Below are 22,023 nucleotides of genomic sequence, written 5' to 3'. Positions count from 1 at the left end.
GTATGTGTGCACGTGTGTGGTGTGGGTGCACATATATGTGCACATGCGTGTGCAGGTATTGTGCATCCGTGTAGTGTGCATATGTGCGCATGGTGTGGGTGCATGTGTGTGGGGGTATTGTACATGCATGTAGTATATGTGCACAGTTTGGGTGCACGTGTGCATGGTGTGGGTGCATATGTGTGCGTGTAGTATATGTGCACGTATGCACATGCGTGGTGGGTGCACGTGGTAAGTGTGCGTGTGTGTGGTGTGGGTGCACGTGATATGTGTGCGTGTGTGGTGTGGGTGCACGTGATATGTGTGCGTGTGTGCAGCCACACCCAGTTCTCTGCGTCGTCTTCAGTGCCTAGCGGTACTTAATAAATGCTTGCTCAGTAAAGTGTACAAGTGCCAAAATTATCACTTAAAAATAAAGGCAGTCTCTGGAAATATCACACAAGATTGCTAATAAGAAAACATTAAAAAATTTTATTCCCATTCTTTTTTGAACATGTTTGTCTCCTAAAATTTCATCTGAAGTGGAAATGGCCTGCCTGGTACTACAAAGGAGGACGCGTCCAGCAGCTCAGGACGAGGGTGGGGGACGTCGTCCAGCAGAGGCCAAGGTTTACCAAGACGTGATCTTCCCCCAAGGGTCTTCTTTAGGTGCTCCTGAGGACCACAGGCAGCAAACATGGTGTGCCACCCAGAGCAGCTCCGTGGGGCAAGGCCCACCCTCCCTGCTGTTGTGAACAGTGCACTGTACATGTGATAAACCATTTTGTCGCCCAGTCACCTTGGCAGTGGTGCTGGGCCCCTCGTTCTCAAAGCGGAGTGCAGCATGGACGTGGGCCCGCCCCTGGTGTGTCTGTGGATGGGCCCGGCCGGCCTGCTTCCCAGGGGCATGTCCGTGGTTCTTTGATTGTTTCTCTGAACTGTCTCAGTTGTCACAATGTTGGAGGAGCTCCGAGGTTCTTGGAGGGACTGTGGTTCCTTCTCAGGAGGGGAGGAGTCTCTCCAGAAGCACCAGCTTTGTCTGCAGGTTGATGTCAAAGGGAGGCAGTCTGGTCAGGTTCAGACTCACCCCAGTGGTGCCTGCGATGCTGGCCAGGACCCGGTGTGTGTCCCTGTAGAGGGCCAGGTGCCCAGGGGCCGCCTCCATGAGGAGGTGCGTGTAGGCCAGCATGCGCTCTGACCCGGGCTGCAGATCTTCCCTCTTCTCGTACCTGCAGGAGAAGAGCACAGCCGTGCACCTGTGGCCCCTGCGCTAGCCCTTGGCTCCTGGGTGCCCAAAGGGAGCCCGCGCACGGCCTCTGGGAGGAGCACTGCCACCTGCCATCACATCATAACAGGAATATACCTCCAGGCGCTGTTGACTTCCAAAAACCGAGACACGCCTGTCTGTGCAGCAGCCACGTCGATGTGCAGAACGACATCTGTGGAAAACCACGTCTGCCTGGTCAGAACCATGAGCCGGGCACCTCTGGCCAAGGCTGCAGCTGGCCCCTGCACGGCCCAAGCACCTACCTGTCCGGGGGGGCACAAGCTCGTGCAGCCTCTGCATCGCCATGCCACCAGGATAGTTGAAGTGGGACACATACAGAGCCGTGGCTGAGTACGTGGCATTCACCATGAGGTGCCCTATCACGAGGAGGGACCCCACTTTATACAGCCAAGACTTCTTATAATTATTCAGCCTGGAAAAAAACCAGTCCATTTCAAGGAAAGGGTATGGCAGCAATAAAGTGGAAAATATATCATTAGGCACATACACCTGTTGCTCACCTTCCCCGAGTCGTAACAATAATTAATCACCAAATAGATCATCATTAGAGAAAGTGGGTAAAATACTACCTTGAGAATTTTCTCCATGAAATTCCACCCAGATGCCAATTTAAAATTTATATTAGACTCTCAAACATCCTGAGTTGTTACTTAGATCAGAGCACAGCCTGTGGGACAAACCCCATGCACTGCCCTGTTTGTAAGTGAAGCCAACGGAGCTCAGCTGCCGTCATATCTCAGTGGCAGAGCTGGAAGCTGCAACAGAGACCGTGAGGCTGCAGAGACAATATTCACTATCTGGCCCTCACAGGAAGGTTTGCTGGCCCCTGAAAACTCAGGGTGGACCCTCGACCAAACTCTGGGCAAGCCCCACTGAGCCCTTCTCGACCAGGCCGTGGCCTCGGCCTCTGAGGACTGCAGACCCTCAGCACAAAGGATGTCACCCACCCCACACTAAGACACTTGAGGAGGAGCAAACTCCAGCATCTTTCCTCTTTTTTTTTTGTGAGGAACATCAGCCCTGAGCAAACATCCATGCTAATCCTCCTCTTTTTGCTGAGGAAGACTGGCTCTGAGCTAACATCTATTGCCAATCCTCCTCCTTTTTCTCCCCAAAGCCCCAGTAGATAGTTGTATGTCATAGCTGCACATCCTTTTAGTTGCTGTATGTGGGATGCGGCCTCAGCATGGCCGGAGAAGCGGTGTGTAGGTGCGCACCCGGGATCCGAACCCGGGCCGCCAGTAGTGGAGCGCGCGCACTTAACCACTAAGCCACGGGGCCGGCCCCTCCAGCATCTTTTCAAAGCCGCACCCCTAGCGTGGCCGCAGCCCCTAAGTGCCTGCCGGAGAAAGCTCCAGACTGCCAGGAGAATTGACCACACGTTCCCACCAAAACCTGGGGATGGGCAGGTGGCCCTGGACCCCTCAAGAGCAGTGACCTTAGAAAGCTCGCAATTATAATCCTTTCTCTGCCCTTTAAGATGCAAATCTACCACCCAAATGCGTTTCCTCAAGGACCCGGGAGCCATCTCTCTGAAAGGCCAACACTTAGGGAGGAACTCTGCTCCCAGTGCCCACCTGCGGGAGCTAAGGGCCCCTGTGCACCCCTGCTTCCTGCCCTAAAGACACCAATCTGTCTGCTTCTCCGGGGCGGGGGCAATGGGCAGGCCCAGGAGGCCATCACACCACCTCCTCCCCACCCCCAAGCATACCCGGCCTCTGGGGTCTCCTGACTCGGGTTCCAGGGAAGTTGAGTGCAGCTCACGCAGGACCTGCTTCCACTCAACAGTTTATCACTGGATAAAATCTGTCCTTGTTGCTCTCACGAGGGCCCGTAGTTTCCACGAACAAGGTCCTTCTCTCTCTCAGGACCCCGAGGTCAGTCTGCCTGCTGCCTTGGATCGGGGTCTGCAGCCCATGGATCCCCAGGCGAGAACACAGCAGCCGTGAGCTGGGGACGAGCTGTGAGCACCTTCACCCAGGTCCTGGGGCGGCATGGGGACAAGCCGCCTCCCACCCTTAACAGGAGTCCCTCGGAAAGAGGAACATGAAGGGGTGACCTGCCCCCTTCCTGGGCTCACAGGGCCGTCCGCAGGGGCTGCCTCTCCCAGCTGTGGCCCTCGCGCCCCCAGCCCAGCCAAGGGGCTGCCATCGGCCTCCTGTTCCCACCACAGGCAGTGACAAAAGTGCTGCCTCAGCCCCAGAGCTCTGCTCCCTGGTGAGCAGCAGCGCCGCTCGGACCACCCCCCCACAGCCCAGGGGCCCCCTCCTCAGGGGCTGCCCATGCCCCTTCATTCTGCTGCTGGCCGGTCTCCCTGCCTCGGTAACCCCCACACCACCCGCCCTCGTGCCCCTGAGCCTCAGCCTCCACATGGGGAGCTCCTCTCCTTCACCTGACTGTTCACCTCAGAGCCTCCCCACCCTGCCCCTTGGCTCTCGTAAGGGTCCTTCCCCTCAGTGACCGAGCCCTGGATGGCTAGCACAGCCCTGTGCAGACAGGCCCGAGACACCCGTCTAGATTAACTGAAGATGGAGACAGACCAAGCAGAACCATCGGTTGGCATGTGGCCAGTCCCCTCCTGGCCTCAGCCCAGCGGCCGTCTCATCTCCACGGCTGGGCTGGCCACTTCTGACACGGGCGCCCAAGTAGACACGTCTGTTTACTCTCAACATCCTCCCCTCTATGAATCCGTAAGGAGCACCCACAGGGGAGCACTCACACGCAGGCGCAGCCCCTGGCAGCCACGACATTGAGCACGGGGAAGGTATAGATGATGAACCGCAGCTCCTTGTGCGGGAGGAGCGAGTACAGAGCCACGAAGCCCAGCGATGGCAGAAGCAGCACCAGGGCCCTTCTGTCCACAAGGCCCAGGGGCACGAAGAGCAGGCTGCAGCCCAGGCCACGGGGCAGCGCCGAGTAGAAGTACCACAGGAGGGGGGAGGTCTGGAGGCAGGGTTAAGGAGGCCACGCGTCAGTGACAGTCAGCCGTCCACTCAGCTGAGCTCAGGCAATGAGACAGCCCTGCGATGCCCCTGCCTGCAGCCTCATCCCCACGGTGACGCCCTCCACACACGGACAGAGGCCAGGACTCGGGCATCGGCGCCAGCACTGCAGCCAGCGGATGGCAAGCAGGCCTGCATCGTGCTTTCCCCTTTCCCTCCTTTTTTCACTGTATAAGGGGTTGTCCTGGGTGAAGGGTGCACTGGGGACTCATCATGCTATTCTTTCTATTTGTGTGTGTTTAAATATTCCACAATAAAACGTTTACACAGGCAGACTATCCTGAGGACTGAAGGAGAAGTTGGGGCCACAAAAGCAAGGTGGTGTTTCCACAGGAGGCAGAAGCTGGGGCCTGGGGAAACCTGCCCCGCCCAGCACCACAGCAGCTGCAGCAGCCCACCCCGAGCTTGGGCCACCAGGTGTGCTCCCCCCGTCAGGTGCGACAGCAGGAGGAAAGCAGCCCCTGCAGTCTCGCCCGAGCGAGGCGAGGCCAGGGGCGCCAGCTGTCCTGCCCCGCGGGCCGCCTCACGGAGACTCCTGAAGGATACTCCCCAGTTGGAACTTCTGTTCAGGATGGTGTTGTACCAAAGCACTTTTCCTTCTGGCCACACGAGATAGCGCCAAAAATAGGAGTCCACGGCGACCGTCAGTCCTGGTAAGATAAAACAGAGCTCCTCAGGAGAGCACACAGCCACCAGAACAGCTCAGACGTCGACGCTGCCGGGTGAACAGCAGCCCCAGAGTCCCGGGTCCCAGGTAAACATCCCCACGAAGCAGCCCCGTTGGCACAGAAGCCACGAGCCAGAGCAGCTTCACGGGAGGGAGCTGACGCATCGGGGCCTCCGCCCCGAGTGAGCATCTTCACGCCAATTCCCTCGTGCGCTGGGCACAGGGGCTGGCCGACGGAGGCCCCGGGCAGCAGGGGGAGGCCTCATGGGGGACGCTCGGGCAGAACAGCAAGGAGAACCACATTAAGATGTTTTACTACTGCTGAAAGTTAAGGTAATTTTATTTAATGAAAAAGAAAAAACGAAGAAAACTCCCAAATTTCTCTTCATCTTAGTAAAACAAGACAAAGCACAGCCTCCAGCCAGAAGAGCCCCCGGCGACCCCGACTCACCCAGGCAGAGAATCCCGGCCGGGATGGCGCAGCGCAGGGCCTTCGCCACTGAGACCCTCCTGGTGCCCAGCAGCAGCAGCAGCACGAGGCCCAAGAACAGGCTCAGCTCGGCTCTGAAGACGAGGATGGCAAACGCCGAGAGCCGGATGAAGCGAGCCCACTTCTGCTGCAGCCAGGCCGTGAGCGCCAGCAGGACTGCAAGACACAGAGGCACGAGATGCCAATTCACTTTCTCGTTACGAAAGCCACACACTCCAGAAGATAGCAAACAGCACTCAGAACCAGATCCCCCAACACAGGGCCCAGGCTCCATCTGTGGACGGCCTGCCCCTGGCCACGGGCCCCGCGTCTTGCACCGCCACACAGCTCAGGGCCACTTCCGGTAGGCCTGACCATGCCAGACCCCAGACACCCGAGTCCAGCAACTTGCTTCATATCTTCTCCAGAACCTCAGGCTCTGCAAGTCTAGCGCCAACCCTGGCCACCCTCCACTCCTCTCCTGCCGTTTGGTCCCAGGCACTCAGCACATCCTGCTGGTTCCACTCAGGGTTCATTCAGAACGGCACCCTGCTCGTCATCTCCCCTGCCATGTCCTGCAGAGGTCGCCCCCCTGGGCGTGGTGAGGGCCAGGCCACACCTCTGCCCTGGCTGGCACAGACCCCCATGCCCACGCCACCCACAGCCTCCCCTCCTACCCACACTCAGCCTCCCTGTGGCTCCCAGAGTGCGGCGGCTCTCCGTCTGCCTGGGGCACCCCCTGAACACCAGAACAGTTCCCCCATCTGAACCACATGAGGCTTTCTCTCCTCCCAGCACTTGCTGTGCTCAGACCAGGTCCACTCCCTCTCGGCCCAGTCACCTCAGGTCCTGCACAAGACTTGCATCCCCGGGCCATTTGCTGGAGAGTACACCTCCACACAGCACTGAGAACAGAGACCCTGCTGTCCGTCACAGGCTATCCTGTCGCAGAGCGCTTCTGAGACACCCAGTGGGGAGCAGCTTTCGTCGGGCAGGCACACCTCGGATGGACACCCACTCACCTGTCCCCTGGCGGGCGTGCCCTGAATCCAGCAAGAGGCCTGAGGGGCCATCGTGGGGTCTGACGACACAGCCCGGCAGCTACGTACCCACGGGCAGGGCCAGCACGTTGGGGAGCGTCCGTGTGCAGTAGAACATCAGGTGGAACTGCGAGGCTGTCACCCAGCAGAACATGGCAGCCACCGTGGTCCCAAACTGCCGTCTCACTTCCTTTTGTAAAGTCCAGAGTCCAAAAATCACGCTGAGTCCGAGGACAGCTCTGACTAAACAAGACAGCAACACGTGTGTGACCAGCAGTGCGACAGGTGCCGGGCAAAGTGGGTCTTCGAAATGGTTATGTGCAGCGGTCAGTGAATGACCAGGTGATAGAAGAACAGCCCTGAGATAGGGAGTTGTCTTTGGTAGTAAAAATGGACTGGGCATGGGGAATGGACAGCCTGGATCCTGGCACCCTGACCCTAAAGCCTCACTGTGACCACGGGCTCTGGGGGACATGGCCACCGGTAAGGGCAGTGTCCGTACGACAGTGTGACGAGTCCTGCACTAACACCAGAGGCCCCATCACACAGCTGTGACACCTCTGGGGCCACATTTACTGAGGGCCTGATGGCCAGACGTGGCCCAGTCTCTTGTCCGGGGCTCCCTGATGCCCCCACACAACCAGCACAGCCTGTCTAGCTACCCCGTGCGATGGTGAATTTCCATTTCCTAATCTCCCCTTTCAAGCAGCAGAACTGCTTCTTCCCCAGAATCTGTACTTTCTTAAAGCTTCCACACAGGCCAGATCCACGAGCTGTGAGAATGTGTTTCAGTCAGTTTGGGTAATCAGAATACAGTCTACGTAGAGATGCAATAAACATTTATTGAAATGGCAAGATGGTAACTGTTGCCTGAAAAATGAGGTCGCAGAGCAATATGTACAGAATGTTCTAAACGTGTTTTAAAAAAATATTCGTATGGGCACGGAAAAAGGTCCAGAAGGCCAAGCACAAAGGCCTATCAGTGGTGACCCCTGGGTAGTGGGAATCTGTGGCCTCCGACGCAGGTGTGCGGCTCTGTAGTAGTAAAGGGCTGCTCAGAGCATGGGCCCGCCAGGCGGGGCTGGTGGCTCCCCTGCAGCCCAGGCGCGGGCCCCATGGGAGGCACCTCACTCCCACCTCATTTCCTCCTGTGCAGCCTGGGGAGGAAGGCACCATCGAGAGAGCAGAAGCAAGAGGCGCTCAGCTACCTGTCCCAGGTCACAGCCCAGAAAGGGCTGAAGCCTGACCTCGACTCGAGCTCTGAACCGTCAGGCTGAGCGGCCAGGGACAGCCGAGACGCCGACAGACGGACGCTCCTGAATGAGGTAGCTCAGCCTCGCTGACTGAGCTCACCAATTACACTATGGTCCTTCGTTTTGTCCTCAGAGGAAGATCCCCTTACCTACTAGCTGAGCGTAAGACTTGGACATTTCTAACAGCGAGAGCACACAAACGGCAGGGCTGGACAGCACCGCGATCAGCACCGGCCCGAGGAACGTCCTGGGGACCACGCCGGGGAACTCAAGATGGTCATACTGCAGGGAGAAGAGGAGGCCAGTCAGAGGGGGCCCAGGAGCCGGGGACAACGCTCAGTCCCAGGCACGGGTCCTCACCTTCTCCACGTCCAGCCTGTGGTAGAGCAGGTCGTGCATGGCCTGCAGGCTGAAGCTCTCCTCCACTTTGGCATAGGGGCAGGCGATGAGGTGGACAGCGGCAACAGCAACCAGCAGGCCCAGCAGCTGGCGCTGCCTGCCAGGGCCCGACGGCCTCTTCCCGGTCATCCTGCACCTCAACTTTACGTGCCCTCATCGACCATCAGCGTCGCCACTCTGTAAGCATTCTGAAAGGATGAAAATGTAGACCCCAAGTTTCAAAAATCACACTTGCGTTAGCGTCTGGGAGATGTGGGTGAAGGGTAAGCGGCAGCTCTCCGCACTACTGTCATAACTTTGTAAATCTGAAAACACATCAAAGTAGAAAGTCTGGAGGAAAATCATGCTCGAGAAGCTTTCGTATTTCAACCAGCTATCTGACACTTTGTTGTGTATATATGTGTGAATATTCCTCCAGGAAGAAAGACCTGAGTTGCAGAACCCTGAGTTTAGTCCGTGCAGCCAGGGCCTGGGCTGGCCTGGTCTCTGGAGGGCAGTAGGGCGGCTCCCGCGCCACAGAAGCTCAAATCTGGCAGGCGAGTTGGGTAAAACCTGGGCTCAGCCCCTATGGTACCAGCCAAGAGACGGGACCAGAGGCTGAGAGGTGGGAGGGTGGAAGGGGCGCACCTGGAGGATGACAGAGGGGCAGCCACGGGAGAGCAGGACGCAGGGCTCAGGGCAGCCAGCAAAGCCCCTGTGCCCCAGGGACAGCGACGCGGGGCTGCGAACACCCACCCTGCTGCATTCTGAACTTCACCCCAGGAGCCACGCAGAGCCCCAGGGTGGCACCACACTGGTCATGAACACGAATACATGGGTGGCAACAAGCACGAGTGTGTCCTTGAGGGGTTCAGATACATGTGCCTGCAATGCATCTCCCAAACACCAACAGGACGATTTGGGGGGACCTATGGCACGAAGCTTCCTGAGAAAACCACAAGAGTGTCCAGTCCAGTTCCTACTCACGAATGACTAGATCTTTCAGTTTGGAGGTGGAGGTAAGATGGCAGATTCTTCTTCATGTTTCTGGCTTCTCTTAAGACAGGTTTGACTTCATTTGATCAAAACCAGCAGGGCCAGAAGCAAAACGAGAGAGGCACGGTGCTTACTGCTTATTAAAACCACTTTCTGATTAGAGGGAGGTTTAAGAAGTCTGTCCTCTCCAAAGACGCAAGGGGGGAGTCAACAAGTGGAGGAGAATCTGTGGGTCAGAAGGAGCAGGTCTTCTGTCCAGATGGTGGTCAGGGGGAGTTGGAGGAAACGGCTTTTAAAATTAAGAATTACCAAAATAATATGCAGTTCCCCTTAGAAGTTACCTAACTTTTTCCCTTCCCAAATATAAAAACCACTGGATGGAGACAGGTGCTTCTAGTTTGTCTTCTTCCTTCTAAAATGTAAGCTCCTTGAGGGCAGGAGTTTTCCATTTGTCTGTCTGTGTTTTCCCCACCATTGTAACCTCAGCAAGAGGATGGACTCTGGTCATCACAGGAGGCACTCAAGCATGCTGAAGGAAAGACGCATTTGCCTGTCTCCCGGGCTGGGCTCCCACCCTGAGGGCAGGCCCGCTCCCCACCCGCAGCTGCCTCTGCAGAGCCTGGCGCACAGTAGGTGCTCAGCAAACCAGCTGAAGAAAAAAGTGGGTAAAAGCTCCAGCATGGCTCTCACACTAGCTTACCTTTTCATTCAAAACACGTTAACGCTGTAGTTTCCAGTAAAGCCGAAGAGACCACAGAACGTTCATGCACTACTCTCTGTTCCCCTTACTAACATGAGAAAAAAATAAGAGTTTAAACAAATAGGAAGCATGTACGCAGCCAGGCTGCTGAAGCAGCTGCACAAGAGCTGCTTGGCAGGAACCCGACACGGGCTCACAGCTGTCCCTGGTCAGCTAAGAACAGGCCTGTCCCCACAGACCCCACTCTACACCTCTGCCCAGGAGTTCCCCTGCAGAAAAATCCACTCTTATCTCACAAGCCGTGGGGTGAAAACGTATCTGCAGGACGCAGACCCCCCTCCGGGCCCCAGGGGCTTCTCACTCAGATAAGGGTGTCCTCGCTGCTGATGACAAGGGCAGAGACCGACTGGCAGAGCAGCTTATCCTGGAAGGCAGGGGCCCCAGCGGGTGCAAGCAGAATGCTCCCCCAGGACGGCGGGAAGACCACAGGACATAAGCAAGAACAGAAACCACGGTCACCCCACCACGGGGCTCCAGAGGGCGCGTGGGCTTTTCTCTGCACCCGGCCATCCCTGCTTGCAGCTGCTGGGGTTGTTAGTCTGAGGTACCAAACAGGCCATGACTGAAAAAACACAGTTTATAGAATGGTGGCATCTCAGATCAGGAACAACCTACAAAGGCCCCTTGTCCCCATCAACTTAGAGTCTACGGTCTCTATGAAACTGGTCAAATCAGACGTCCAAATTATTAATGCCTTGGCTGGAAACAAATGATCTGGTGCAAACTGGGCGGCTAAAGGCCAGAGAAAACCTGGCGTCGTTGTATTTCCTCCTTTGGCAGTTACGTCCTCCTACACTCTAGACGATGCTCCTCTTAGTTCTCCTCGTGCAACCCCGGCTCCCTGCCCATGGCCTCGGGCACGGGGGCAAATGTAGATTCCCGGGCCCCACAGACACTGATCAGCCCCCCGGTGAGGAGCGCGGCCGCCAGGGAAGCAGCCCGGCCGCCAGGTGAGGAGCGCGGCCCCCAGGTGAGCCGCCCGAAGGCCGACCCGCGTGGACACGCTCGGCGAGGGCAGAGGAGCGCTGCAGCAGCGCTGGCTCCGCGTCCCCGCTGCCCGCCCCGCAAGCCGGGCTCGCCATCCTCCCGCCGCCCGCCCCGAGACCCCGGACTCGGCTGCGCGCGCTGACCTCCCCGCCCGCGACGCCGTTCCTCGGAGCGCGGCCGGCTGGGTGCCCTCGGCCGGAAGCAGGGCAGCGGAAGCCGAGAACGGAGGCGGAGCCCTTGCCCGAACCTAACTTGGCCACCAAACCCAACCACCGCGGCCGGCGCCCCGCTGCCCAGACTAAAGATGGCCGCCGTGGGCAGCGCGCACGAGAGATGTGCTCGGATCGCCACGCCCCCGGCCCCACCCCCTCGCGGCAGGTCGCTGACCCGGGGCCTTCCTATTGGTCGCTTCTCGTGGCGAGCCCGGATTGGGCCCCGTGGGGACGGGGGGGGTCCCCCTGACCAATAGCGACGCCAGGGCTGGCGGGGGCGGGGCCCCGGCGGACGCCGACAAGTAGCCCCGGGAACGGCCGGCGCGGCGGCACCGGTGGGCGCGCGGAGGCCGGATCCTCGGCCGGTTCTCGCTGGGCCTCGGCCCGTGCTCGAGCGGCCGTCCTCGCAGCGCTGCCCGCCTCGGCCCGCCATGCGCCCGCCGGCCCCGGCCGCGCTGGGGCTGCTGCTGCTGCTGCTGCCGCCGCCGCCCGTCCAGGCCGCCAAGAAGCCGACGCCCTGCCAGCGCTGCCGGGAGCTGGTGGACAAGTTCAACCAGGTGGGACGGGGGACGGAGGACCGGGGGGCGGGGGGTCCAGGGGGCGGAGGGCCGGGGGGGCGGGGAACACGGGGCGGGGGGCCCATGGGGTGGAGGGCCGGGGGTCGGGGGACACGGGGTCGGGGGTCCCGGGGGCGGAGGGCCGGGGGCACGGTGGGGTCCAGGGGGCAGAGGGCCGGGGACACGGGGCGGGGGACACAGGGTAGGGGGCCGGGGGCGCCCCGCGATGGAGGGCGTCACCCCACCGTGGACCAGTTACCCCCGCGATGGATGGGGTTGAGGGCAGCAGCTCTGAGCTCCATGCCCACCGTCTTCCCACAGGGAATGGTGGACACAGCGAAGAAGAACTTCGGCGGCGGGAACACGGCTTGGGAGGAAAAGACGCTGTCCAAGTATGAATTCAGGTGGGTGCCAGCCCCTGCTCTGAGAGCCCAGCGGCCTGACTTTAGTACTTGACGTGTTCCTGTGAATGTTGTCACCACGTTGATGACAGAAGGGTCCCTTTGGTGCAGTCACCTGTTTTGTGGCCTGGGACTAATGCACTGGCCCCTGACCTTTTGGCTTCCATACTTGTGCCTACATCCACTCTCCACGCAAAAGACACGGTGGTCTTTTAAAAATGCACACTGAAATATTGCTGGCTTCCCCTGTGGGTGGGATAAACCCCCTTCCCCTCTGCCCAGAGCTCCAGCTCCTCCTGCCCTGCTTCAGGGTTTCCCCTGGTGGACCCCACACCTGACCACCCTCGTCTCGCTGAGTTTAATCCTCTGCATAGCACCAGCTACCACCATCCCCAGATGATGTGTTTGTTGAGGGTCTTTTTTCACTAAGTGGCACCAGGTGGGGCCCCAGGACATCCCTATAGCATGGGCGCTGACCTCCAGGGCACATGCCCCTTGTCGCCTTGTGGTGCTGATGGGCCTTGTGTTTCAGTGAGGTCCGCCTACTGGAGATCATGGAGAGCCTGTGTGGGAGCAGCGACTTCGAGTGCAACAGGCTGCTGGAGGAGCAGGAGGAGCACCTGGAAGCCTGGTGGCTCCGGCTGTGAGTGCCCGCCCCCGCCGCTCTTCCTGAGCGTTCGCTGAAAGCGTCACAAATGATTTTTTGTCTTAACTTATAATTTTGAAATAACTTCAGACTTGGAAAAGTTACAAGAATGGCGCAGGTGTTTCCACATACCTGCCTGCCTTCTTAGCCACGTGGCACCATCTGTTATTAGCATAGTGCCACCGTCAAAGCGAGGCAGTCAGCCAGGAGAGGTTCATACCTGGACTCCTCTAACCCAGCCCTTATTATATGCTGGCACACATATGATAGTAAACTGCTTTTTGTTTTGAAGAAATCTGTCTGGTGAGATTTAATGAACATTTTTTTAAATCCCTAGGAAGAAGGAGCATCCGGACTTATTTGAATGGTTTTGTGTGAAAACACTGAAAGTTTGCTGTTATCCGGGAACTTACGGGCCGGACTGCCTCCGTATGTTTCTCTAGGGGAAATCTCGAATGTGATACATGTTCCCGTTATCTTTGTCGTGGTTCTGGGTGGGCAGAGCACAGGAGGGAACCGGGTGCTGTAGGCTCCCACAGGGCCTGGGCACTGCCTCCTCCGAGCCGTAGGGCTGCAGTGTCACTACTGCCTTCACGCCGTAGGGACCTTCTCCTTTGGGCGGTGTAGCTCTGAGTATCTGATCCCAATGGTGCTTCTGATTCAGGGGTCTATAGACCCACGGCAGCCCACCTGTGGCTTCTTCCTAACCCATCTTCCCGAGTGCTGCCCTCTGAGTATAGGGAGGCAGCCTTACGGCTTCCATGGCCCCCAGCACATCTGCCCTCAGAGTAGCAAAGGCCATCTCTGAAAGGCTGGCGGGGAGCAGTGGGCGTCTGTCAGGCTGGACACATCACATTCAGTCTTAATAGGGGAAGCAGGCCCTTCTGTGAAAAGGTGTGCGCTGAAGTTGAAGCCACGGTTTGCTGTTCAGGCATTACCAACGGCATTCACCCTGACCCGCTGGATGAAGTGGCACCGTTTACAAATTCAGACCCCCCTGCTGGCTGCAGCTGCCTCTTGCCTGCCTTTCTGGCTTTCCTGCTGGCTTGCGGCCACAGGGAGATGTTCTCACTTTCCTTTGCACCCTGTGTGTGAGCATCCTCCTCTGGTGTTTCAGGGGAGGCTCCCATGCAGCTGACCCACCGGGCCTGTAAACCCCAGCAAGTCAGTTGCTCCTGACACCCTTGCAGGCTCGCGTGTTTCTCAGATAGAGCCCTACTTGCAGTAGGGGTAAAGGACAGCTGGGGTTTTAGTGAGAAATCCAGAAGCTGTTTTGGTTGTGAGCGTGCTAGTGAGTGAAGTGACATTTTCTCTGTCTGAAAATGTGCCCCGGCTGCCTCCTGGGGTCCACTCTGAGCAGCACATCTGTGTCCCCCACAGCGTGCCAGGGTGGGTCCGAAAGGCCCTGCAGCGGGAATGGCCACTGCAAGGGAGATGGCAGCCGACAAGGAGACGGGTCCTGCCAGTGCCACATAGGGTACCAGGGAGCTCTGTGCTACGACTGCATGGACGGTTACTTCAGCTCACTGAGGAATGAGACGCACAGCATCTGCACAGGTACTAAGGACACCAGCATCCAGGGCCGCGTCCTCAGTCCATGAGGCGTACAGAGGCAGCCTTTCCTGGAGCTGCCTGCACAGATGCAGCAGGGGACCTGCCGACTTCTCACCCCAGACGTTCTGGGGGCTTAGGAGGCCCAGGAATGCTGGCCCTTGTAAAACGTGTAAAGGGAAACAACAGGACCATGGATGGTCTCGCTCCTGTCCCTAAATAACCCCCAGAAAGGCAGAGCGAGTCACTTTTTTCCTCACACCTTCCTGGAGTGTCCTGGCACAAGGCTGCCCCCCGCTGTGGCTCTCCTGGCACAATCGCCGGCCCTCAAGTGCCCCGCCGGTGTCCGTGGGCGCGTTCGGTGTGGGGCTCCCTTGGGGTGCGGGCTCGGTGTTTGGGAGCTGCCTTTGCTGGGTTATAAAAACCCCCTCGGAGTCCTCTTTGCTAAGAATTTCATCATGAATGGGCATGGAAAGCCATGTATTGTGTTTCTTAAGTCTGGGAATACGATGAAGCACACGAATGGATTTTTCTGTTGTTGAGCGAATCTTGTTTTGCTGGGATTTTTTGCTTCTTTGCTTTGTTTTTATTTTCACCTGCTGAATGTAAATCCCTAATTTCTGAAATGACCTCCGTGTCACTTTCATTACTGAGAATGGGATGCACACATTTTGATGGATGTCGCCCCTGCCTTCCAGCCTGTGACGAGTCGTGTAAGATGTGCACTGGCCCTACCAACAAAGACTGCAACCAGTGCGAAGTGGGCTGGGTGCGCGAGGATGGCACCTGTGTGGGTAAGGTGGCGGGTCTGCCCCCCGATCCCAGCGTTTCCTCCTCCCCAACCTCCCCCCATCCTCATTCTCCTCCCCCTCCCTCCCCTCCTTCCCCCTCTTCCCTCCACTCCCCTGGGGGATCTGCATGGCCCCCAGCCATCCTCAGGCCCCTTCCCGAGTGGGTGGGCTCCCTTCAGCACCCTGTCCACATCTGTGCTCTCTGCCCCATTCTGGACTCGCAGGGAAGGTGACTCTGGTGTTCCAGGTTATGTTTTCACGGGTCACAGCGCGGAGGCCTAGATTTAGACCCATGTGATTTCGCCTGTGGGCTGGTTGCTGAGTGCGGCACGCAGATTTCAAGAGGGATCCTGTGTGGTTTCCTTTGCACCCTCTGCAGCCTAAACCCTGCGCTGGGAAGGTGGCCCCCACACCAACTGTCCTTGCCATCAGGTGGCCCAGCGTGGTCCGTTGGCTCAGGCCCCGAGAGGGACACCTGGGATTATGTGCCCAGTCGTATCCTCTTGTGACCTGATTTCATAAAATAGACAGATGGGGAGAGTAGGGGGGCTTCTGGCCAGTAAGGGGGCTGGTGGAGACTGCAGAGAGCAGGCGACCGGTGGGGTGGGCACAGGGACGAGTGGCACAGGCAAGATGCAAGCAGGTCCTGCTGGTGTGCAGTCACGGGGGGAAACTGAGGCACAGACCTCCCCTCTACCTGGACAGTCTCACAGGCGAGCCTGGCAGCCATGCCGTCTGCCTGGTCTGGCTCGGCTGCAGAGGAGGCACACCTGCCCTGGGCTCCACACAGCCATGTGGACTTGAGGCCTTGGCCTCGGCACCGTGTCTGCAGCTCTCCCCGTCCATCCCTGCCCGGCAGTCTGGTGGCCACCGCCTGCTTCTGGTGCATCGTTTCCTTTGAGCTCCAGTCTCTGTGAGCTTACAAACCCAGCCCTGCAGCGGCTCAGAGCCCTGGATCCGTGGGCCAACTGGAGCCCGGGCAGGGTCTGGTACCGCTGAGGTGCTTTTCCATAGGCCCAGGTGCTGGCGGGCAGGCAGGAGGGTGGCGGGCGGAGGCCGGGCTGCCCTCCTCCCACCACAGCATCGGTTTTGGTTTCACTCCTCACAGCTGCTTGGCCCTAGGCACATCAGGGCGTCAGCCTCGGGCCTCAGGCCCTGGGCCCCACCTTGAGTGGGGCGGGCAGCAGCCCTCCATGACCTGGACTTGAGGTTTGTGGAGGCCATGTGGAAGCACAGGGTGCTCACATGTCAGCCGTTGGTCCCTCGCAGCGGCCCCTCCCTGGTGGCACTAAGCGTCCCTCATCCCCAGCCTTGCACACAAGATGCCTTGAAGGGCAACCGTCAAAATGTGTCCTCCACAGAGGGTCACTGTCCTCTGCAGGCCCGCCCTGGCCACGGGTTGTGTCAGGTAGCCAGCTGTCATCTCAGAGGTCCAGGCCACCACTCATGGCTGTGCTGTTGTGTTCCAGATGTGGACGAGTGTGCGGCGGAGATGCCCCCCTGCAGCGACCAGCAGTACTGCGAGAACGTCAACGGCTCGTTCCTGTGCGAAGGTGCCTGGGCCCGGGCCCCCTGGGGCACCTCCGGAGTCCCACTTGGCTCCTCTTCTCCCCTTTGAACATTTGTTTGTGGTTTGTCAGCATGACTTCTACAAATTCTGCCTACTTAAAATATTTAAGGTGGCAGCACAAGTAATGGATATTTGCTGCAGAAAAATCAGAAAATTCAAATAGGGCTGGCCCCGTGGCTTAGTGGTTAAGTGTGCGCGCTCCGCTACTGGCAGCCCGGGTTCGGATCCTGGGTGCGCACCGATGCACCGCCTCCCTGGCCATGCTGAGGCCGCGTCCCACATACAGCAACTAGAAGAAGGTGCAACTATGACATACAACTATCTACTGGGGCTTTAGGGAAAAAAAAAAGGGGAGGATTGGCAATAGATGTTAGCTCAGAGCCGGTCTTCCTCAGCAAAAAGAGGAGGATTAGCGTGGATGTTAGCTCAGGGCTGGTCTTCCTCACCAAAAAAAAAAAAAAAAAAAATTCAAATAAGTTGAAAAGAAGATAACGAAATCTATCACTTCTACGGAGAGGGAACTTCTGTTCACGTTTTTTTGTGTGTGAGGAAGATCAGCCCTGAGCTAACATCTGCCAATCCTCCTCTTTTTGCTGAGGAAGACTGGCCCTGGGCTAACATCCATGCCCATCTTCCTCTACTTTATATGGGATGCCGCCACAGCATGGCTCCACAAGCGGTGCGTCGGTGCACACCCGGGATCCAAACCGGTGAATCCCGGGCCGCCGCAGCGGAGTGCGCGCACTTAACCATTTGCGCCACTGGGCCGGCCCCTCTCCCTTGTTATTTTTACCGAGCTCCTCGCAGGCAAATCAAGCAATGTCACCAAGCTCGAGGTGGATTTTGTTTTGAGAAAGGCTGCCGTACCCAATTTTCACTTCCACAAACGGGTTTATAGAAGGATTGCTTTAAATAGTGCTTCTTCCGCTCTGTTGCTGTCTCGCAACTCTAGGAACATGTCTGTTGCATAAATTTAAGCACGTCCGTCCTTTGCGGGGAGACAGAGGTGGGTGTTAAGAACACACTGTTCTCGGCCCCCCGTGATTGGTGTGGGGAACACCCAGGTTTCAGATCCCCTTGTGCTCACGGGAGGATGCTCTGCTGTCATCATCATCTTTCCCCTCGTTTCTAGAATGTGATTCCACCTGTGTGGGCTGCACAGGGAAGGGTCCAGGACAGTGTAAAGAGTGCATCCCTGGCTACACTAAAGAAAACGGCCAGTGTACAGGTCAGTGTGCTGTGTCTGTGCTGCACTAAGAACCTTCCGGAGGGAGCAGGACGTGAATGGCCCCCTGAGGAGCTGGTGGGGACAGGGCACTGGGCTCAAATGCTTCCTGCAGACCCCGCTTCTCCAGCACCTGCGGGTCTCGTGAGATGCAGAAGCGGCATGTGGGAGCCGAGGGTCTGCCCCAGCTGGCCCCCAGGTGTGCATGATGCCGGTGATGGCCAAGCAGGCACCTGTGGCCTCGTGCTCTGGTCCAGCCTCGTGCCCAGGCCTCCCGTCTCCTGCCCACATTTCCCCGTCAGCTCTTGGGTGACACAGCCCCGGGGCTGGACGTCGGGGCCTCCGTGGTTGAGGCCTGGCTGGAACCTGCTTGGTGGGAGGCAGCGAGTGCACCAATACCCCACTGTGCGAGTGTGCTGGGCTTCCTGCCTTCCCATTTCCTGGACGGTCTTCCCCGCTTCGCTGCCCGTCCAGGGCCTGACCTCGGAGACTTGTGTGAAATTTGTCCTCTCCTTTCTCTGATGTGACGTGTCTGGTCTTTGTGCTGTCTGTATGTGAGTGGTTTGTGACTGAGTGACTCTCACGATCCATGATGTGTGTGTTTGCTGAGTGAGGTGACTTATTACAGTGGAGTATTTTTATCTCAGATGTAGACGAGTGCTCACTCTCAGAAAAAGCATGTGTGAGAAAAAACGAAAACTGCTACAATACTCCCGGGAGTTATGTGTGCGTGTGCCCTGAAGGCTTTGAAGAAACAGAAGACGCTTGTGTGCAGACGCAGACGGCGGGGGACGGTGAGTGGTACGGCTCTCCTGCGTATGGCACAGAGGGAAAAGTCTCGATGCGGCCTGCCCTCCCTCTGCTGTGGGGTTTGCGTGTGCCTGCTGCTTGGTCTGGGAACTCCCGAGTTAAGAAAGTCACACCAAAAGTGGCCTGGGGTGGTGATAGCTGGGGTTCCTGGAAGAGAAGAGGGTAAAACTGCTCTGTGGGGCAAAGCCCTGATGGGGTCCACTGCACAAAGAGAAGGTGGGGAGGTGACAAGTAGTCGCTGAAATGTAAAAGTCAGCCACCCAGATTGCTGCAGAGAAAGGCAGATGTGGAGGGAGGCGAGGGACAGCAAGTGGGTCCACAGATTGTCTCTACATTAGCTTCCTGGGCGGCCGTAACACAGTGCCGCAGACCAGGCGGCTCCAACAACAGAACCGTGTTGTCTCACAGTCTGGAGGCTGGAAGTCTGAGATCAGGGTGTCGGCAGGGCCAGGCTTCCTCCGAAACCTGTAGGGGAGAATCCTTCCCTGCCTCTTCCAGCTTCTGGTGGCCGTCAGTCTTAGAGCTCCTTGGCTTGCAGCCGCATCCTTCCAGTCTCGGCCTCTGTCGTCACGTGGCCTTCTCCCTGGTGTCTGTGTCCAGATTTCCGTCTTCTTAGAAGGACACCGGTCATTGGAGTAGGGCTCACCCCAATGACCTCATCTCAACTTGATCATCTGCAAAGACCCTATTTCCAAATAGGGTCACATTCACAGGCCCTGGGGGTTGGACACCAATGTCTTTTTGGGAGATAATTTTTCCCATGATAGTCTCTTAGAAGTTCTAGAAGAATATGGAGGGTGTGAAAGAGGCCATGCACAAAAGGGCAAAGGCTAAGAATCTTCCAGAATGAATAAGAAGATTCCAGAAGCTCCTTGAGTCCTGAGCAGGATAAAGAAACAAATCCACATCAAGACATGTAGTAAACTGTGAAGCACCAAGGACAAACGATCAGCAGAGAGCGAGGCCACAGGTCACCTGGCTGCTCCCAGGCCTCTGCCTGCCCTTTGCCCCCACGTTTCCTGGTGTGGCCCCTCCTCGCCCGCCCCCTCGTCATCGCTCAGGCTTGTGTGTCATCTGGGCCCACTCCAGGGGCGCCTCAGCGGCTCCTGACCTCCTGCCTTCCAAACTCGGTGTGGTGTGGCAGCTCTGAAACGCTGTCTGGCCGCGTCTCCTGCCTGGACGCCCCCAGTGGGGGGGTGTGGGGCCGCAGTGTCTGCAGGGAGCCTGGGTGCCGTCCCCAGGGCCCTGGGGGGTAGGCTAGTAGCACGCACTGCTGTTGTCCCAGTGAAAACTTCGTGGCCACGTCCTGAGGGCCTTTCATACTGGGAATTTACCCAGTGATCTGTGTCTGTTTTCTGACAGAAGTCACAGAAGAAAGCCCAGCAGAGCTTCCCTCCCGAGAAGATTTATAACAGGCGTCCAGAGTCAGAAGCCAGACCTGCCCCTTAAGTTATTGAGACTGACGCCTGGAAACCTGGCCGTGTCCCGCTGTCCCCTGGGAGGGAGAAGCTGCCTTCTTTGAAGCGGTTGATGCTCATTTGGCCCTTAAAAAAGCTGCATTTCGCGGTTGTTCTTAAACAGATTTGTATATTTTGATACTGTTCTTTATAATAAAATTGACAATTGAAGGTAGTCAGGCAGAGAACACGTGTGGGCCATCTCACTGGAAAGTTTGGCTGCTGTAAAATGGAGTTGGCTCATTCAGCTTCACCTGTCGGGAGGGAGCCGGGAGACGCACACGACCCAGGCTTTTCGGGGGACACTGACGACCCTGCTATCCCTGGTGGGGCTCCCGTGCCCACCCCCCTGGGCAGCCCCACCTCCCTTGCAAGTTCACTCCAAGTCGTGACTGACCGTGGGCCCCCTAGAGTGAGTGCTGTCAAGGGGCCCACAAGGAGTGAGGGACCTTGGGTGGGGGACAGCCGTGTTGGGGGTTGAGCTGGAGAAAAAAGTCAGTTGTAAGCCTCAGGGCCGGTTCCCCATCTAGGAATGAAGAAGTTCCAAGAGAACTGCAGGCTGTGGGGTTGAGAGGCCGTGGTGGTTGAGCCACTGGGTGGCGCTGTCTCCCTGTGCACAGCGGGTCACCTGGGCGGCTGCCTCGCCCCCATTGGACCCTGTGGGTGCCAGCACCCCTTCCCCCGCACAGGTGGCTTCAGTAGGTGTCCTGAGGGGCCTGGCAGCCACCTGGCAAGGGGGAGAGAGCGAACCCTGCTGTTTTAGACACCAGGAAACTGGACCCCAGGCCTGAGCCCTGCAGCTGGCTCCCCTGTGGCCCCCACTGGCCTGGGGGCTCCTCTATTGGGCCCCTACTCTGCCCTTCTGCTGTGGGCACCTCCACAGGCACTGCGGGGTCTGGACAGCCTGGGGAGAGACAAGGTGGGCATCTCTGCTGACAGCAGCTGTGGCCACAGGCCCAGGGTGACCCACTGGCCCTCACCTCGTTCTACTCTGGGACCCCCACTCAGGCCCCCCAGGCCCTTCACTGCCCCTCTCCCAGGGCAGTGCGAGAGTCAGGCTGACCTGGTTCCTCAGATGTGCCAGGCTGGTCCCACCTCAAGGCCTGTGCACTGTTGCCCCTTCTGCTGGGAACATCTGCACCTGGCACGTCTGGCTCCGTCCCTCCACTGGGGTCTCTGCTCAGCTGACCCCGCACCCCTCCTCACAGTGTTTCCGCACTCAGCAGGGGATCCAGGCTCCTCACTCTGAGGCTGGGTTCTGGGGTCAGTGGTCGAGCTCCCCTAGCCTCATTGTTTTCATCTGTAAACGGGCAAATGTTCCCAGCCGAGGGACCTGGGGCAAAGCGGAGGGGCCACGGCCTTGCCCTGGTCAGGGGCTGGACTGGTGCCGATCAGGCAGGAAGAGTGGGCTGGACCCCAACCAGACCTCGCTAGGCCAGGCGAGGGGTGAGGGGCGCACCGTGGTCCCTGGGACCACGGTGGCCTGGGATCTACGTGCTGACGTGTGGGGACATGGGCACTGGGGGCTTGAATGTTGGTGCCCCTGCAGGGGATCTGGCTCTAACCGGTTGGGGGGCAACTAGGCCAAATCCCTCACCTCCAGTGGTGACCCCTGCCCAGGACCTGCGGCCTTCCCTCCAGCCCTGGGCCGGCCAAGCAGATGGACAGCCAGGACCACACCCCTCGAATCCAGCCCCCTTGTTGGAGCGGCCACTGGGCCTGGGCTACAGCGGCGGGTGCTGCCGGTAGGTGGCGCTGCGGAACCACACACCCCCCCCACCCCCCCACCCCTGGCGGCCCCTCTGCCTGGACTGAGCCTGCACCAGAATCCTGCGGCGTGCTGGTGGGCGCTGGGCAAGATGCGCCTGGGCTGGGAGGGCCAAGGTCCCAGAGGAGGACACCCTGTGGCCGGGCCCCAGCCCCCAGGGTTGACAGAGCATTGTACTCCCGGGATCAGAACTGGAACAGCTGGGCAGGAAGGAAG

General features: G+C 58.4%; 2 protein-coding genes across 5 annotated transcripts; one reads left to right on the top strand and one right to left on the bottom strand.

Moving 5' to 3' along the window:
- Positions 1–444: 444 nt before the first annotated feature.
- ALG12 (ALG12 alpha-1,6-mannosyltransferase) lies at positions 445–11,083 on the bottom strand. 4 transcript variants are annotated; one of them, XM_087448716.1, is made up of 11 exons: positions 10,963–11,060; positions 9,773–9,860; positions 8,059–8,285; positions 7,848–7,980; positions 6,515–6,688; positions 5,388–5,582; positions 4,816–4,919; positions 3,987–4,210; positions 1,510–1,679; positions 1,343–1,418; positions 445–1,208 (listed from the first exon to the last, which is right to left on the bottom strand). In XM_087448716.1, exons 3-11 carry the CDS (start codon positions 8,224–8,226, stop codon positions 980–982), a joined length of 1,473 nt encoding a protein of 490 aa, XP_087304842.1. In that variant the 5' UTR covers positions 8,227–8,285; positions 9,773–9,860; positions 10,963–11,060; the 3' UTR covers positions 445–979. The 4 variants fall into 4 exon arrangements, with proteins under 4 accessions (XP_087304842.1, XP_087304843.1, XP_004438054.1 ...); XM_087448717.1 differs by lacking the exon at positions 10,963–11,060 and adding an exon at positions 10,134–10,857; XM_004437997.3 differs by lacking the exon at positions 9,773–9,860 and having other exon boundaries at positions 10,963–11,083.
- A 292-nt stretch (positions 11,084–11,375) lies between these two features.
- Positions 11,376–20,214, top strand: CRELD2 (CRELD disulfide isomerase 2). The gene is made up of 10 exons (XM_087448710.1): positions 11,376–11,588; positions 11,910–11,992; positions 12,522–12,632; positions 12,973–13,064; positions 14,016–14,192; positions 14,885–14,980; positions 16,447–16,530; positions 17,680–17,775; positions 18,420–18,566; positions 19,945–20,214. The coding sequence occupies exons 1-10, from the start codon at positions 11,463–11,465 to the stop codon at positions 19,992–19,994; spliced, it is 1,062 nt and encodes a 353-aa protein (XP_087304836.1). The 5' UTR covers positions 11,376–11,462; the 3' UTR covers positions 19,995–20,214.
- The last annotated feature ends 1,809 nt before the right edge of the window (positions 20,215–22,023 follow it).

Source organism: Ceratotherium simum, chromosome 25 (assembly GCF_057802395.1).
Source record: "Ceratotherium simum simum isolate JZ-2026a chromosome 25, ASM5780239v1, whole genome shotgun sequence".
Lineage (NCBI taxonomy): Eukaryota > Metazoa > Chordata > Mammalia > Perissodactyla > Rhinocerotidae > Ceratotherium > Ceratotherium simum.
This window is presented reverse-complemented; position numbering and strand designations above follow the sequence as displayed.